Source organism: Clytia hemisphaerica, unplaced genomic scaffold (assembly GCF_902728285.1).
Source record: "Clytia hemisphaerica strain Z4C2 unplaced genomic scaffold, Clytia hemisphaerica genome assembly, whole genome shotgun sequence".
NCBI classification, from domain to species: Eukaryota; Metazoa; Cnidaria; class Hydrozoa; order Leptothecata; family Clytiidae; genus Clytia; species Clytia hemisphaerica.
The window spans coordinates 946,467-966,258 of NW_027104154.1; the positions used below are offsets into that span (position 1 = coordinate 946,467).

Below are 19,792 nucleotides of genomic sequence, written 5' to 3' on the forward strand. Positions count from 1 at the left end.
GAGCAGTGAGCCATAGGGAAATGATTCTAGAAATAAGAAGTTGAAAATTGGGAAAATGTCAATTTTTCAGCAAAGTTTTTGATTTGACTGAATTGACTAAACTCTTAATTACACAGTTTCTTCGTCTGCTCGAACTGGAAATGTCTTAAAAGTCTTGAAGTTTGATATTTGAAGAAAATATTTCTGATAATCTCTAGAAAACATTCTGGAAATATCGGAAAATTTCTTCCTACTACTTAGAATTGCAAAAGAAATTCTATCCATTTCGCTCGCAACCAAATCTTCTGATTTGACAACCTTGCTGCGTAAGCTGTTAGTAATAAAATTCTAGAAACTAGACAACCGCTGTTGTACGCCATGGTGTCATAAATCCACTAGTATCTAGAGCACATTTTTATCTGTTGTTTAATTTGAGAAAATGTCAAAATAATTCTGGCATCAGTGACATTATTTTGTGCACACAATTTTGTCATAATATTTTTAAGAAAGGGAAGCCCATAAAATTTCTGGCAAATTGAGGATCCGGATATCCCTATTCTAACGAAGCACCATACGTAAAGTTCAAAATATACTTGAATGTACTTGAATTTTGCACCTCCATATGTACTTGAAAATAGCAAAGATATACTTGAAAATAATCAAAAATGCTCCAAAAAGTACTTGAATATACTTGATTTTCAATGACTAAAATCGCTGGCCACCCTGTTAGAGGTAAAGGGACCAAATGATGTCACAGTTTTGGGAAAACTTCAAAATGTGATATCTCGAGTTTGAACAGGAGTTGAGAGATCGTTGACTCCTCATTGGATCTAAAATTCTATGGGGAATAAGATGGGAGGGGTGGGAAGCTTGAAAATGACTTTTAAATTTGGCTGAATTTTCAGGCTTTTTTAGTTGATGACGTCACCAAAACGGAAAAATGAGATAACTAAAGATTGGAAAGGAGTTAGGAAATGATAGACCCCTCATTCAATCGGAAATCGTTTTTAACCATTTCAAGTGGTAATGTTTTGTTCTTTGGGCTTAAAAATCAAATCTTTTTACCTTCCCCACCATCCAAAGGGCTTATGATACAATCAGCTTATCTACTCCTCGGCGGGTGCGACGCCAGTGACGGCTAGTATTAATCTATATTTTCAAGACAGATTCTACATTTTTTATTACTTACTTTTTATTACTGGTTACTCCCATACTTGGNTTCAAAGCTAGTAGGTAGAAAGTGAGAGTTTGAACACAATGGGTATTGTTAACATGAATAGAAATGAATGGGTATTGTTAACATGAATAGGAGAGTTTGAACACAATGGGTATTGTTAACATGAGCAGAAATGAATAGGTATTGTGTTAGAGCAGAAATGAATAGGTATTGTGTTAGAGCAGAAATGAATAGGTATTGTGTTAGAGCAGAAATGAATAGGCATTGTGTTAGAGCAGAAATGAATAGGCATTGTGTTTACTTTATCTCAATAATATTAAAACAAAAGGGGTATGGATCGAACTAAAAATGAATGGCTATTGTGCTCATGATGTCTATAAATTTCAAAAATTAAGTTTATCTAAACATATCAAGCTCTAGCATAAAATTGAATCATGTCAGCTGTTGCAGAAGTAAAGATTGATCAAGAAAAATTATCAGAAGAAGAAATTACACGAAATATCATCAATAAATGGCAACAATATAATAAAGATTCGCAGAGAAAAATAAACACGACATTTGCAAGACACAAAATAGGAAAAAGAAAGACAATTTACTCGTTACGCCAATATCATACCAACCAACAAAACTTTGGTCAATTGGTGATTTTATCAAGAAACAACATCAAATGTCTAAAAGAAGATTTTGAAAAGATTTTGGAAGAAGCAAATCACAAACAAGAAAAGAAGAAGAAGAAAGAATCAGCAACATCATCGACTGCTGGTATGCAAGCCCCACCAGAAACTACAATCGAGAAAGATGAAATCAGATCAGGAAAAGAACAATTGAAATACAAAGATGACATGATTCTGATGTTTTTGGAACAAATGAATAATAAAGTTTTTGACGTGAAAAAAGAAATGTGTGAGGGATGTTTGGAAGATTACCCAAGCCAACGAGATCACTATTGTCTGATGACAGAAGCAAAAGAATTTTTAGAGGATGCATTCTCAAACCTCATCAAAGTGGTTGACGAAGAAGAAGCAAATCGTAGGTGTCGTTTGAAAAACCATCTAGACGATAAAATATATATGAGCAAAAAAGAACTTTTAAATGATGAACACTGGGTAAATGAATTGAAAAAGAAGATTTTACAATCAAAAATTTTAAAATAGAATTTATCACACGATGTATCTCTTTGTATTAAGAAAGAAAAATTATTCATTTGAAATGCTTAATGATTGTTTGTTATATTTTTTGTTCGGTTGTATTATTATACGCATGAGTGAATAAGATGAAAAAGAAAAATTGCAGCGATAGTTTTTAAATCAAATCAAAACAAAAAGAATAATTACATTCATCGAATTTTTTAAATACGTTTCGAAGTTTTATTAAGAAGGCAAGCTAACTAAAATTAAAATGGAAAACTCTTCAAGAATTTTTGATTTGATCGTTCTTTCAAGTGGCGAGAAGAAGAAGATCAGAAGTCAGATTCAGATCATCCAGTCAAACCACAAGAAGAAAAAAGCATGAGAACATAATTGAAATGCCTGACGATCAGTTGTTAGAAGACTGGATTCGAAATTATCAAGGCTAATAGGTATGTTTTTCACACTTATTTCTTGATACTACATCTATCGCAATCTAAAATATGTATGGGTCTTTTTTCAATAATAGCTGATGAATAATGTAGGGCAAGAAAAGTAGCATATATTCTAGAACTCATAGAGAACTACTTTATTTCTTTAAGACTCTTCACAGAAACAACTACTTCCCGCAATCAAATATATTTGCAAATTATGGATTTTTCTTCTGGATCACAACCACTCTCACAATCGGACATTGATCAAAATTTGAAAGCAGATGAGGAAAAAGAAGCAACAAAGTTCTTCATGGAAAGAGAAGAATATCTCATGGAAATTGTCGATAAAACCACCGAAAGGATGATCAATGCTTTAATGCTTTAACAGAGACAGTCAATGAAATGTGCAAAGGATGCCAAGAAGGAGGAGCACAAAAACATCATGTCTTATGTAAAGAACACATTATCAATACGACAATGAAACTGTTTGAACACATGTGGAATGAAATGGATATCGAGGAATTCAACAAGCAATCAACGGCAAAGTTTAAGAGACATCTTCAAAACAAGGAACAATTTTCAAGAGATAAAAATTGGTTTGAATATTTGAAAGAAAATTTCTTTATACATTATTTTAGAATAACAGAATAAATACAAATAAATTACAATAAATTGAACATTTACTACTAAAAACTACCATGTCCTGGGAAATATTTTAACAAAAAGTGTCCTATCTTTTGATCATTTGCAGATAGGTCGGTTCTATCAAATTTTTTTACAATGTCAGACAATCTTTTACCACGGCACAATTGAGTAGCAAAATAAATGACATATCCACCGCAAACTTTTGAGAATAATGACTGTAGTTGAACAGGATTTCTTTCGATTTCAGTCTGCGGTTTATCAAATGTTATATTGTAGTAATGAGGAGCTCTTCCAAAACTATCAAAAAATACAACTTTTCGTTTAGCAACAAAAACTAAGAGCCAATGGTTACCAAGTTTATGAATAGGTTGATCATTCACTATATATAGTCCATCAAGAAGCGAGTTTTCTTTGACAAACTCTTTAAATTGATCCAAAGCATAAACATCTCGCAAATGTCTTCTCGTCACAGGGTCTTTGGTCAAAATACATCTAAGTTCATTCGTATTCATTATCCTTTAGTAATCTTTGATGACATTTCTGTATTTATCAATAGAAATGGTATTTTCAAATTGTGAGTACACAATTACTGTAGCAGTTTTTGCCAACGCTTGGTGAAATTCCAACTCGATTTTCAAGGTACCTCTACGTTTAGGTTGCTGATGTCCTCCTCTACAGAGCGATTGAGAAATATCAAAACCAAACAAAGCGTAGCCATTTTTATAGTCTATTCTCGTGATATCTGACCCATCATCAGCACCAAACGTACCAGCAATATCAAATAAACTTTTGTAACCTTCCAAGTATTGACCATTCGTAAAGTTTACACTGATAGGTTTTCCGGGTAGCGACTCGCCATTGATAAACACACCCACCTTTCGAATAGAGTGATGAGCAAAGTTAAACGGATTTTCTTTGTAATTTCCCACGTAAGAGGAATTGTCAACGACACCGACAACAATTTTACTAGGCATTTGCCCCTGATAAGCATTATGCCAAACAAAAGATGACAAACCAGTAGCAGCTGAATGCGTACGAATATCAATTCTATCCAACGGATAATTCGCTTGTTCTTTTTCCAAACGTCGTTGAATTTCTTCAAATTTATGCGGGGTTAGTTGTACTTTTCTCAAACACATAATAGCCTCCGTAATAACGACTTTATAGTCAGCGTTGGCAACGGGAGACAAAAGCATAAACTCTGGTTTATTTCTCAACAAGGTGACTTTAAGCGTCAACCCATTCAAAATCAATTTTCCTTGATTGAAAATGTCCGAGTGAATTTTTCCAATGAGATCAACCACTTTGCTTTCAGCAAAAAATTCTTGTCTTTGTTTCAATGTAGTGTTCTGATCGGGGTCATGTGCAGCACATTTTCCGTGCTGATCTTTAGCGTAAAGCCCCATAGTGAGCTGCGATTTCTTAGCATCTCTAGCATAGTTTAGTAGTGCTTCCTCATAGGCGCGATAGGCATAGTTGTTGTGTGATGTTGAAACACTGACACCACCAAGTGACACATCCACCTGACTCGCTAAAGCACCAAAGATGTAGTTTACAGGAGCAACTTTTTCATCTTCCTCAAGATCTGCCCCATCCGCTTTCACGATTTTTAAAGAAAATTTGAAATAAGTATTCGCCAAATCGAGAAACATCTCACTCGCATTTTCCACAACAAATTCCACAGGTCCATTATCATTCAATTTAGAAATTGGATAAACATCCTCATAAACACCCTGTTTAATATCAGTCTGAACGAAAGCTGGTGTAAATACGTCTGTATCAGACAAAGCACACTCTTGATGAGCTGATTGATAATCTTTTTCGTCATCCATCAAGAAAAAATGTCTTTTCGTTTTCGCTTTGAAGGTGCAATTTTCAGAGGACCACCTCTACGTTTGAGTGTTCCGTCGCGAATAGCACGATTTATTTCCTGTAGCCGTCTTTTATGTGCTCTCTGATTAGCTTTCACACGAGCAGCTTTGGCAGCAGGAGAATTTAGCTCCTTTTTGAACGTTCTCCCAAAGGATTTGATGCTTTGTAACGACCTGTCTTTAATCGATCTCTTGAGAGACTTGCCTCGACGCACATCCTTGATAACTTGAGGGATAGCTCGCAACGCTTGCTTTCCTGCCGTCAACAGAGTTCTTTTCAAGACGGGTGCATAAGATCTTGCCAAACCTTTGAATATACCGCCAATAGCACCATGACCTCTTTGAATCGATGCACCATGAAACGCGGGCATAGATGTTCCACCATACTGCCAATGAGGTGCAGACAGTCGTTTCATATTGATGATGACGATGATGATGACTTAATCATAAAACTTTGCCAACTTTCGCTTGAATAGCAACGTCACCACCACCTTACCAGATTGAAATGGTACCAATTCACCCGTGTCATCTCTTATATTGATGCTAATCTTTTCGATATGTCCTCGATTGACAGGAAAAAAAATAGGGTTTGTCATTATTTTCATAACACACTTTACCATTAGGTTGTGTTACAGGAATGATCCTCAATAAGGGAACTTTCACATCACCAGCGTGTTGATTTTCAATAATGTCCGTATATATACGTATATTGAACTAATTGTGTCTTGTACACTCGAAAGAGTAGGTGAAATAGTCTTTCCTTCCTTCTTGATAACTCCATTAGGGAAAAATCCCAAACATCTAGCAATGTCAGAATTTTGCCATCGAATCACGCAATTCTTTTTTAAATCGACTTTAGTTCTTTTTGTGACTGAATCATATTCGAAATGAAATGGGCGAAATATACCCTTTTGGCTCTTGTTGAGAGGATTGATAATGTCCTTGGCGCTATCATAATGTCCAGCAGGTAAGGTTATTCTCGTACGATACACAAGAGAAATGAGTTGCCAATCTTTAGTCTTTTTCTTGGGAGGTTCTGATGCTTCAATTGATGCTGCTGATGACAGTGGTAGATTTACAGGAGATGCAACTTCAGTCTTTTCATTATCATCTAACCGAGCGATCATTTCGATATTCCCCTTTTCATTCGTAAACATTCCACTGACCTCTTCTTTGGTCGGATTAATAATGTCCTTTTCAAAATAGTTTTTTCCCTCATCAATATTGTACCAAGAATTTGGAAATCGAATTTCAGCAAGTCCAACTTCCCATTTGTCGGGATCATTTAACATGATCGGGTTGTGATAGACTAACTTTGAAATTAGCGAGTGTATTTTCAGGATACAGTTTCATAGAGCTATTGCTAGGTAAAACCAAGTAAAACTTTTCCATTATGATTAAATAATTTCACCACCACCACCAATAGCTTCAATATCCTTTTCTGATACGTAGCTGTTAAACTTGTTAGAATATCCTTTCCACTTTACGAGATAAGATATCGTACCATCTCTCGTGTTCTTCTTTTTGCGCAAAATCTTTTCAATCCTATACGTTCGAGGTTCAGTCACCGTTTGCAATTCGTCTCTATAAAACACTCCTTTTAAAGGCTCATCAGCTTGATCTTTCAATTTATACACTATCGGACTTCGACTACCGTTGCCGCCGAGAACATGGGTAATAATGAAAATCTCCTCTGTCCATGATTGTTCATATCGCTTTTGAAAGACTGTCCTTTCGATACTTATTCGCACATGCTGTCCAATTTTCAAAACACGATTATGACGGCGACGACGACGAGCTTCCGCTTGTCTTTTTCCGCTATTTAGTCTTTTCTCGTATAGGTTCACCCATGCTAGAGGAGCATTCTCTTTTGTCACCTCACTAGGATTCATTTTGATGGAACGATGATAAGAGTTGTTGTATCTCTCAACCATGTCCTGTAAGACGTCAATATAACGATAAGTATTATACTTTGTAAAGTATTTGAACATCAAGTTTTTAAAGGTGCGATTAAATCTCTCTACAATGCTGGCTTTTCTTTCACTATACGTGAAAAACAACTTGATGCCACCGTGTTCTTTCAGTAGTCGTTTCACGTGGGTATTTAAAAACTCTGTACCTTGATCGGTGTGAATGAGTTTGGGTTTGCGTTGTTGAAACATTCTTTCCATAACAACATTCAGCTCTTTTCCAGTTTTTGTTTTTAGAGGCTGAACGAAAGCGAATTTACTCAAAACATCAATACACGTGAGAAGGTATTTGAAACCTGAGTTGTACCTAGACAACTTGGTTAAATCTACCAAATCCATTTGCCATTGCTCATCAATGTCGTAAACGACAACCGGTCTCGTCGCGAATCGAAGTCTACTCACGGGTCTGTGAATAGTATAAGTCAATTGTGAGCTCAACCATCTCTTAACTTTGGATCTTGATATCGTAGCACTATTCTTACGAGCCTCTCTATACAATTTCTCCAGTCCGGAAAAAGAAGCTGGAGAAGCGAGAGAATAATACAGTTTATAAAGTATTCGATCATCATCATCAGTACTTTGATTATGAACGAAGTCACTACCGCGATCATTGCTTTCACTATTGATTGTTGACTGCTTTCTTTTTCGGCTTGCCATCAATTTGAGAATTTTCAATAGTTATACCAGAACCGCAACAAGCTATCATGCATCGAAATCTTTTGAAAAAATCTCGAAGTCTTAAAGCGAGAGGCGTACTACACATGATGTCGATGATGCGATCTCATCTCAAGCACACTTACGAAACCAAATGAAGCAAAAAGTCTGATAGATTTTCTTTTATATTATATTTTCTTTGCGAATAATAAAACATTATATATTTAACAAGTAATAAATCATTAGGTTGAAGAGGCCCACTTTTTGGGTCTTTTTATCTTAGGATGTGAATATTGGTCATCAAAGTCATATCCAGCACGACCACCATCACCACCACCATCTTTGCTAAATTCACGACGTAACTTTATTACTGAAGGAGAAAATGGATTTTCATTGCGTAGACCTTTGTAGGTCTGCAAAAGCCTTTTTTGCTCCTTATTTTTAATCCAAGTATCCGCTACATTTGCATCTGACAATGCCTTTGTAAAAACAGACTGTGCCATTATGGGAATGGATAAACTCTCTCTATTCGTAACAGAGTTAGTCAGCAGGTCTGTAAAGTTTGTGTTTGGTATACGCGAATTTTTAAAGTAAACGTCACCGTTTGCTTCCCATCGTATAATATCAGGGTGTTTTTTCAACTGTTCTATAATCAACCGTGCGTTTGTCTTACTCGTTTTGGGTAGACCTTTGAGAATATTGGTCTCTATAATATTCAATTCGTCGAGTGCTGTAGACGGCGATGATGTTGATGATGATGTTTGAGGATTCAGACTGCTGCTGTTGTTGTTGTTGTTGTTGTTGTTCTTGTTGTTGCTCTTGTTTAAAACAATCTCAACAGGTTTTGGTTTTGTTAGAGACTCGTATCTAGATTGAAGATTGTTCAATTGTTCGGTGAAATTTCGAATTTTTTCATCAGTTGACATGTTGTACTTGTCCCATACATCTTTCATTTTGGCTTCGGCTTTGAATAACTCTACCTTTTCTGGATTTAAAATTTCAGGGGCATTGGTATTTAATCGCGAATCACTATGATCACCACTATCCAAAACGCTATTATGATGGTTTTGGTTCTTGTTGTTAGCATCTTTGAGTATGTTGTATTCCTTTTCGGTGATGACAACGTATTTTTTTCCAAATGGGATCATCCCGGGAATATCTTTGGTAGTATTGACGATACCAGTTCGCTACCTACGGTGGTAAGTAGAATAGGTAGTAAAGCAGATCCGCCTTGCTGAATGAGCAGTTTCTTGCGATCTTTAGTTTTTGTTTTCTTGTCCGCGAGCTTTCTGAGTAGGGTCTTCTTAGGAAGAAGCTTTTTCTTTTGTGAGTGAGTGATTTCGATATTACCCAAAAGTATATTTTTGATGCAGTCACAAATGGCGTTGATTTGCTCACTTTTTGCACCTGTCAGCAAGCGAATTCGATCCTGCTTTGATGAACACTGCAACAATTTCAAATAATCACTGTTTTTCAGCACTCTTCTTGTCATAATTACTCTACATCTGTGAGTTGTCAACAGTCTACCAAACAACGATGAGAATGACTTGACTTGTGAACTGTCAAGACAAAAATGCGAGATATTGATTTGAGTGTATTCATTTTATATACCTTTTGGAATATACATAATCTGTGGATGTTCATGAGGGAAAATATTACTGCTGACTCTGAAACGATCATCTCTTGTTGGTGTGACGTCTAAGAAAAGGTATGAGAAGGGTTTCTTTGTCGCATCGCGATATGCCCAAACAAAAAACTTTGTATTACCTGGCATAACTTGTCTCGCTAAATTGACAATCTGAGAAGCATCTCTAGGGTTCTTAAACACCACGATATAGTCAGAGTTTAAACTAATATTTCTTTGATTTTTATGAAAGAGATTTTGGGTGAGATAAATAACCGAAAGGTTATCGTGTCTTCCGCGTGTGAAAAGCTGAGAAATTCTTTCGTCCTTGCTAGCCTCGTCCATCATGTCATCCAAAATGATCAAATTCATGATGTTTCGATCGAATGTGCTTTCCAGGTCATGTGGAATACCATCTACGTACTCGATATTTTTATCAATGTTCATGAGTTCTTCGAGTAGGTCAGGTTGGTGTTTCGCATACACCCACATGATGCGTTTTGGCATTGCTGGTTTAATCAGATTTTTACCATGCTGAAGAATGTGTTTCGTGAATACGGTCTTACCGGATTTTCTGCTTCCAGCAACAATCATACTAAACGGATGACTTAGCTCCATTTTGAACTGGATTGAAATGAATTCTTTTCAATGCTTTGATTCATTTTAACCGTTTTCGAGATCATAAATGAACAAATCATACTGATCATTTATATAGTTACTTTCAAATTTTCATTTGAACAAACAATAAAATACCATGGTTGAATATAATTCACTATTCATCTTATTCAAAATAGTTTGTTTATTATTCAATTTCTTTTCAGAGGAAAGTATAACTTAGGGTTTGATGTGATCTTGAACATTTTGTTTAATTTTTTTGAAGAGACTGGTAGCAGCAGCAGCAGTAGAGTGACGTATTTGAGCTTGCATCTTTGCATACCTTATACTTTGTTTTTGAGACATAATATGTCTTCATCATCAGATTCTCTTGATGACTTGATAACTATTTTGTTGGAGGATATTGAGATACCTGAAGAAGCAGTGGTCTCCGAAGAACAACTATCTTTATCTGGTCGAGAAAATAATGTTGAAATAATTCCGAATTTTAGTGTCATGAATATGATGGATTTTCTAAGCAATATGGAAGTAGAAGAACTATATGATTTTAATGATGATGATGATGATAATGTTGCTGATGATGAAATTGATTTCCATATAAAAGATGCATCTGATATCAACGCGTGTTGTACTACTCTGGTATGTAAGAAATGTAAATATCCGTGTTTCTCCGAAGATCATTTGAAAAGACACAAGAAAAATTGCAATAGACTGGATACAGATAAAGAGTTTTCTTGTATGTCTTGTTTTCGTCGTTTTACCATGAAGAAAAATTGTAAACTTCATGAAAATACTTGTCGGAAGCGATTGCGTACTGATGATATTGTTGCTCCAACTTCATCAAAAAAAGCCAATACGCGTCAACTAACACCACCGCCATCATCATCACACAGAAATATTTTAGTTCAAGATGGTGGAAGTACTTCGAATTATGGTGAAATTCATGCCGAATATTGGGAAATTCCGACTGTACATGAGAGTGCATTCAATGGAAAGATTGTAACATATAAAAAGAAGTTTGATCAATCTGTACAAGCTAACTTTTCTGAACGTTTGAAAAACGTTTGCAACTTTCACAAGGCAGAGCTCGAGAGAGAAAACTCGCCGAATCTCGAACTAAAGCTTGGAAATACTATTTTTCAGTTGTAGCAACTTTTCACAAGCTCAACCAAACTGATGTTTTAACCGAACCGCCAGCCGTTTTTCGCTCTGAAGTCTTTACAATTAATAATGACAATTTACATGACATTTCGCGACACATTGAAATAGCACATCAACAATTATGGCATGAAATTGAAGAATTTCAACGAAATGGTAGTGGCTGGGTGATCGATTGTCTTATTTCCCTTGATATGAGTAAGTTTCTTTTATTTGTTTGCTTACATTTCTTTCTTTTTTTTTGCCTCTTATACTCTGATCACTTTTAAAAAAATATATATTTTTTTTTTTCAGGTTTGATTGCTTATGATCCTTTACGCGCATCATCTTATCTACCTCTACCGAAGGGACTCAAGTCCAAGAACTGTTTTGTCAACGTCAAGAACACTTTTGATGATAAATGTTTTCTATGGAGTATTTTGGCGCATCTGTACAATTTTCCGAATAATCGAAGTCGTGTTCAAAAGTATCAATATCAAGATTATGAACAAGATTTCGATTTGGATATGAACAATATTTCATTTCCGACACCTGTTAAGCAACTTGATCGATTTGAAAGACAAAACCCTAAGGTGGCTATTAATGTGTTTGGATGGGATGAGGAAGAGGAAAAGATTTACTTTCGAAGATCAACCAAATCTTTAGGTCATATTCAGATTAATTTGCTCCTTTTTTCAAGTAATGAACAATCGCACTATGTACTTATTACTAATGTTAGTTCAATGCTAACTCGTCAACTTTCTCATCATCATGGAAAGAAGCATTTTTGTTTTCATTGTATGCATGGTTTCGAAAATGAAAATACATTGATCAGTCATTCAAAACTATGTCATACACATCAACCTCAGCATGCTGAACTGCCGAAAGAAGACAGTAATGTTTTACGATTTACCAAAACTGAATATCAACTACCTTGTCCTTTTGTCATTTATTGTGATTTTGAAAGTATGTTGGTACCAACATCTACTGCTGATTATTATATTCCGACTAAAAACCATCCGGGTGTAGAACGACACGAAGAAGATGAGGAAGCAAGTGCGAGATTAAAGACTTCATGGACAAATAAATATCAGGAACAGCGTGCTTGTAGTTTTGCGTATCACATTGTCAGTACTGATAAACGGTACTATTCAGATCCTAAACTTTATTTCGGAGAAAATGCTGCTGAAATCTTTATTGATATGCTTTTGCGAGAGGAGAGGAGAAGATACTCCGCAAGTGGTTATTTCGTCAGACACCTATGCATCCCTTAACACGCGAGGAAAAGAATTATTTTTATTCAAATAACCCGAAATGTCACATTTGTGATGATCCGATTACGTTTGGTTGGAAAGTCAAAGATCATAATCATCTTGATGGCACTTACAATGGTATGTATCATTGTTATTATCTGGTAATACCCAGATGATTTTTTATTTTCGTTTTCATACGACTCTTTCACACTCTCATGAAGCTTTATAAGAAATTAATTTCTCTTTCGTTTTAAGGTCCTGCTCATCAAGGTTGTAACCTGAACTATCGGATTCATACTGAGCAAATGAAGATACCAGTGGTTTTTCACAATTTAAAAACGTATGATGCACATTTAATAATGTCGGCTGTAAAACAAAGACATGGAGAAATAACTGTCATTCCGACGAACACTGAAAAGTATATTTCTTTTTCCATTGGTGGTTTACGTTTCATTGACAGTTTTCAGTTCCTGTTTTCGTCTTTGGATAGGTTATCCAAAAATCTTGACACGTTTCCTGAATGTGAAAAGTACATTAAAAAAACCTCGTATCTGAACGGATTGATCCCGATGAAACCAACAACATAGTCAACAGTCTTCCGACAGATCTTGACGATTTTGGTGACGACCAAGAGGTTGATCGCTTCAATATAAGCAACATTCCCGACTATCGTGACGAACCTCCCTATACACCTCCAATATTAACGCAAGCACAAGAGGTGCGTGTTTCTGAGGTTAAATCATATATGACTACCAAAGGAATTTATCCGTATGAGTTTTTTAAAGAGTGGAGTGACTTTGAAGCTGAAGAAATACCATCACAAGATCAATTTTACTCCACTCTAACCGATTCAACTGTGTCCGACGATGATTATGCACGTGCACAACTCATATTTCATTCTATGCACATGCGAAATATGCGTCATTATCATGATTTCTATCTGTTGACTGATGTTCTCCTTTTGGCAGACGTCTTTGAAACGTTCCGATCAACATGTCTAAGATATTATGGTATTGATCCTGCTCGATGTTTCACAGCTCCTGGTTTGAGTTTCGAATCCGCTTTAAAGATGACTAAGGTAGAGTTGGAGTTAATGACGGACATTGACATGTATCTGTTTTGTGAAACCGCTATACGAGGAGGGGTATCCACGATTACGCATCGATACGCAAAGTCAAATTTACCATCAAAGCCAGGGTATGATGACACGCAGCCGACGAGACATTTAATGTATTGGGATGCCAACAATCTTTATGGATGGGCTATGTCTCAGTATCTACCCATTGGTATGGTTTAATTCGTTTGTTATTTTTGTTCTTTTATGTATGATCATGATTATAATATTATTTTTTGAAATTTGATTCTTGTTTTCTAAAGGTGATTTTGCATGGATGACAGCTGATGAAATTTCTGCTCTCAACGTTGATGACGCTAAGGATGATGATGACATTGGTTACATTATGGAAGTTGATCTAGGTATGTTGACATGATATCAATCATTTCATGATATCTAATGCTATTGTTATTATTGTTGTTGATCTTTCTTTATCTTTTTTCATTATAGAATACCCTCAAGAATTACACGACTCGCATTCTGATTACCCTTTGGCACCGGAACGGATGATCGTTCAACCTGATGAGTTATCGTCAACACACTTGAAGATTGCTGAAGCATTGCGAGGAGACAGCTACACCACACTACCATCTACGACCAAACTCATACCTAATCTGAGAAACAAGGAATCATACGTACTACATTATCGTAATTTAAAACTTTATTGTCAGTTAGGTATGAGACTAACAAAAATTCGCTCAGTCTCCGTGGTTAAAACCCTATATCGACTTTAATACGTTGAAACGGTCACAAGCAAGAAATGAGTTTGAAAAGGACTTCTTTAAACTCATGAACAATTCAATGTTTGGGAAAACCATGGAGAATATGCGAAATCGAAGAAACATTAATCTTGTTAATAACGAAGAATCTTTACGAAAATTAACGGCGCAACCATCCTTCAAAAGATGTACCATTTTTCATGAAGATTTGGTTGCTGTTGAACGTATCAAAACAACTATCAAGTTGAACAGACCAATCTACACGGGTGTAGCTGTGTTAGACCTCGCAAAACATTTGATGTACGACTTCCATTATGGGTATGTGAAGACAAAGTATCCTGGTGACCAATCTAAGTTACTCTTTACTGATACGGACAGCCTTCTTTATTCAATCGAATGTGAAGATTTGTACGCTGACATGAACGAGGATAAGCATCTCTTCGACTTTTCGGATTATCCACGAAATCATCAATGTTTTTCATTACAAAATAAAAAACGGATTGGTAAAATGAAAGACGAGATGCATGCATCCCCCATCTTAGAGTTTGTTGGTCTACGAGCTAAGATGTATTCTATCTTGGTCGATCGGTCAAAAGACTTTAACGTTAAACGAGCAAAAGGAGTGAAAAAGGGTGTTGTGAAAAAGGAAATTTGTCATTCCAATTACCGAGAGGCTTTATTTAGAAATACTGAATTTTTACATTTAATGAACAGTATACGTTCCTATGGTCATGTCATATGTTTACTGTACAACAGAACAAGATATCGTTATGTCCATATGATGATAAAAGATTTTTATTTTATCTGATGGTATAAGCACACGCCCTTATGGGCATTACAAAAACACGGAAGAGATGGAAGAGAATGTAAATTGATATACTTTTTATTTTATTTTATTACATCTTAAATATTACATTTTTATATATTTTAAATATTACATTCACATGATGCATTTATTACATTATTATATTTTTCCGCATCATATGGAACATTGTTTAAGTTAAAAGAAATCGTCTTTTGAAAAATCAATAGCTTCTTCATTCACCATTTCTTTCGTTTCTAATCTCAATCTTTCCACTTCTGAAAATTCAAATCTTGAATTCATGTATTTCAAAAGCTTCATGACTTCAGCTGGGAATAGATAAATTCTATTTCTGAACACTCCTTCAATTATGTAAAATGACAAACTGAAAATCGCACGTTCTCGATTGAATTCTACTTTGACAATAGAACTGTAGTCGTTCATCATCCTTTCTTATTCCAAATTGAATATATTCTGAAGAGTCAATTGTAAAGTTTTTCAGTTGATCCAAATTGTGAGTGTTTTCGAGATAAACATCAGTCACTTCATCTAGATTAGCATGATCCAAAAATTGAGCACTCTTCTTTATCCATTTTTTGTTGTCGTGACAAATTGTAATCAGCGACAAAAATAGTTTACTGATGTTGTCCACCCCCTTCATTCCAAAGATACTTTGATTTTCTTTAGCATCACCATACAAATTTCTCACAATGATTGTATCTGCCGCATCTTCTCCTTCTCTCGAATATACAACTTTAAATTTTCCTAAGGAGAATGCCCTTTCTCTCTTCATGTATGATGCCTTGTCGCCAATGTTGTTCATAGCATTGGTGTTTGAAGTATCTTCTTTAAAAGTCGCCATTTTGTTGATTCCTTTAACAGCTCTCCAACTTTGAAAAGGTAAAAACTGAGAAAAAACGTGAGCAATTTTCATCCTTTTATAGGTTGTGTTTTAATCAAAGCGTAAAAATTGTATCTTGATTTACTTTAAAAAGTGGAAAACAATGCTTATTCATTTTCAGCTCTTCTCATGCCTTTTCGTTTTAAAATTTGATGATTTAAAGTAAACACAATGCCTATTCATTTCTGCTCTAACACAATGCCTATTCATTTCTGCTCTAGCACAATGCCTATTCATTTCTGCTCTAACACAATACCTATTCATTTCTGCTCTAACACAATGCCTATTCATTTCTGCTCTAACACAATGCCTATTCATTTCTGCTCATGTTAACAATACCCATTGTGTTCAAACTCTCCTATTCATGTTAACAATACCCATTCATTTCTATTCATGTTAACAATACCCATTGTGTTCAAACTCTCACTTTATACCTACTAACTGCAGACAAGGCTTAAAGACGATTCAGTTAGTTGAGTATTATACTAGTATATGTACAGATTCAGGAAGAGTAGAAACTGATTAAATGTAATTGGGGAGCAATAAAAACAGTTAAAAACGATTAAAAGATCAAAAAATTCACTAGTTTGGTGTCGGTGGGACATATTTAGTTATTCAAATAGGTGAGGTTTAAGGCCAGCTCCTAGGGGAGGAGATGATCCAGAATTCAACTTTGAACATAATTGGCTTACATAGCTTTACGAGTATACTGGAAAGAGATCTCATTTTGCGTCTGTTTTTTTTTTTCTCTCGCTTTTTGGATCTACCTGGAGGTCGTATAAATTAACCTGTGTTCGTCCGTTTGACTGTTACCAACTTTTCTCGGAATTGGATCTTGGATCGTAGGAATTTTGTGTTTTTTGGTACAAAGGTGCTAAATGGTGATTACGAAAACGTGACGGAGCCCGTTTTCGGCCCGATTTTCGAAAAAATATATATTTGGGCAAATTTGGGCCAAAAACTGCCTAAAAATAGGGTTTTTTTGGACTTTGTGCAAAAGCCTGTCATTACTTTTTTCTGATTTTTTGTACAAAGATGGAGGGCAAGATTTTCTAAAGAATGGCTAAAGTGGTTTTTCCCGGAAAATTCTTATTCGCCTTAAAAAACGGATTTTCGTATTTTGGGGGAATTCCCTTTAACCAAATAAGAAAATATAGCTTTTCTCAAAGTTGACTCATTATTTTTTTCTAAAATGTGACGGAGCCAGATTTTTAAGGAAATTTTTTTGGGGTAAATTTAGGCCAAAAACAGCTTAAAAGGTTTTTTGGGCCTGAATGGTTTAAGTGATTTTCGTATCTGGGGAAATTCCTTTTTACCATTTTACATTATTCAACACACAAGCTTTATTTTTCCATTCTGAATTTTTGTACTTATTTTCATCTGATGTTAATCATTAGGTACAGTGTATGGCCCCCAAAACGGAGACGGCCCCCAAAACGGAGGTTTTCATTAAAATGAAGATTCTGACTTGTAGATTTATCAGAATTAAACGATTTTTGTTTATTTTGAAAGAATGATGGTTATAGTTAAAAATGAGCATGTTTTTGCTGGTTTGAGACAGATTCAAAATAACATATTTGCGTCTAAAGGAAATATTTTAACACCAAAATTAGATAAAAATTGCATATAACTCACTCTAGCTCCTTGGATATTGAAAATAAGTTATGAAAACGGGGTATAGGAAACTTTCTACACCTAATGCCGTTCAGAAGATGCAAATACATCTGTGACTTTAGAGGCTGGGTAAAAGATATAGCATCTTGAAGGTCGACCAGTATTTTGGAGCCCTAAATTTAGCATTGACAAAACCGAAAATTCTAATTATGAGAAAAAGCAAAAAATCTTGGAATTCTATTCCTATCACCTTGAGTTAATAGTTTATAACAAAAAACTAACATTATATATAAAATTTTTCGCTGAATCAGCAAAAACGGCAAATTCTGTCATTTCTTTGCAAAATATAGGAGAAAAATATCTTTAAAGCTTAATATTTTCAGTTTCAGTTAAGCTTTTTTTCTAAAATTTTCACAGCTTATTCCATACATGAATGGAACAATTTTCAAAAGAGATTTGTTTTCAAAAACTTGATTAAGACGTTGTTAAATCAAAATTCATTTTGAAAATTTCTAAATTTTCAGTTTGGACTTTGCAATATCGAAAATCTTGAAATATTTCATAAAAATCATAAATTTTATATCCATCGGGTCGTAAATTTAAGGGAAAACACAAATATGTTCATAGTTTTTCCCCCTATTACCACTGGGCTTAATAATTTGATTTTAGCTACACCTCCGTTTTGGGGGCCCCAAACCTGCATTTTGACAACCAGGGGTAAACTGTAAAAATTTTATCAAATAAATTTATGCCCAAAACCCTCTAAATCATATTTCAAAACTATGGTCAAAATTTTGTATTCATATCTTAAAGATATCTCGAGAAATCGCTAAAATTTCAAACCTCCGTTTTGGGGGCCATTAGAAAAAAGCTACCTATCTTTAAGCGATTGAAAAATATTGTTGAAATTGAAAATTTTGAAAAAGAACTTCCAGGAAATAAAGTAGAGATGTTAAAGGTTTTCATGCAGCAAAAATTTTTGTAAAATCTCTTTTCCTCTAGAATTGAGAGAAATTTCAAATTTGATCGCCGTTTTGGGGGCCACATACTGTAGGTCCATTCAGCATGTTGCTTGTTGTTTCTACATTGCCTTCATTAAATCTTTTATTATTCGTTTTATAAACAGGTCGCATCGCTTGTTCAAGTGAAAGACTACCCGTATGTAAAACAGTAGGGTACTTGTTAGTTATAAAGTGCTAAATATGAGTGATCTATTTCTCATTTATAAGTATCCACTTTATAAGAATCAAATTTAGAACTCTTGATAGCGGTAATGTACCTTTCGGGAATTAGTTTTACATAGCAAACAAGGAACTGTGTACAATATCAGAATATTAGTTTTATAAAGGCTATTAGATAAGCGGTCATTTTAGTGCCGTGATCAAGCTTTTGCAATTGATTTTGGTCAATTTGAGGGTGCTGAATTAGACGATCCTATCGTCTACACATTATTACTGAAATTCAGGAAGCAGGATAAATTTGAAAACGAGTTTAGTTCGGGGTGGAGTAAACAGTGGCATAAGTGTTTACAGTGTTTGTTCCAAAACTCTACCGCCACTATTTTTCCCGCGTGCGTTTACTGACCCTCTAAACGGACGATAGCATCGTCTAGTGCTGAATCCGAATTTGAATGTTACCAAGCGTGAAACCTGCAGTTTTTGCGTAATTTACGATTTTTGCGTTTCCAGGCAAAATTCCCAGGCCTGATAATTCATGATTTTTTGGGGTCTTCAAATAAAAAAAAAGACCTATACCACGTGATATAGCTCTTCAAACTGAGCAAAAAAATGTATTACATCAAAGTCCCCAAGATCCGGATTCAGCGGATTTGCAGGATTATTGTCATGGTTACTTTTGTATTCACGCTGAATAGTTTCACAATGGTACACGCCAAACCAAATAATCTAACGATATGGATTTCTAGTGGGATAAATCAATACTTTCTACCTTTTAGTTTGCCATGCTCAGACTAACGTTACTAACGGATGCGCATTTATATTTGACTATCAAAAGTTACAGTCATTCTTGTTTCCACTGCCAATTATATCTGGATAGACTTTAGCATCAAAGAAAAAGTTCCATTTTTCTCTTCTCCGTTTTTCATCATTTTCAAAAAATTTCAAAGTAATTTTTCTTAAAGATTATAGTACTTTTAA

General features: G+C 35.0%; 2 protein-coding genes and 1 long non-coding RNA gene across 3 annotated transcripts; 1 reads left to right on the forward strand and 2 right to left on the reverse strand.

Moving 5' to 3' along the window:
• The first annotated feature begins 2,666 nt into the window (after positions 1 to 2,666).
• On the forward strand, positions 2,667 to 3,000 carry LOC136814050 (uncharacterized). The gene is made up of 2 exons (XR_010847595.1): positions 2,667 to 2,735; positions 2,886 to 3,000. It is a non-coding gene; the product is annotated as an uncharacterized lncRNA (long non-coding RNA).
• An 880-nt stretch (positions 3,001 to 3,880) lies between these two features.
• LOC136814073 (uncharacterized protein F54H12.2-like) lies at positions 3,881 to 5,194 on the reverse strand. Its single transcript, XM_067070572.1, has one exon. It carries the CDS (start codon positions 5,192 to 5,194, stop codon positions 3,881 to 3,883), a length of 1,314 nt encoding a protein of 437 aa, XP_066926673.1.
• Positions 5,195 to 6,630: 1,436 nt separating this feature from the next.
• On the reverse strand, positions 6,631 to 7,860 carry LOC136814074 (uncharacterized). The gene has a single exon (XM_067070573.1). The coding sequence runs from the start codon at positions 7,858 to 7,860 to the stop codon at positions 6,631 to 6,633; it is 1,230 nt and encodes a 409-aa protein (XP_066926674.1).
• Positions 7,861 to 19,792: the final 11,932 nt, after the last annotated feature.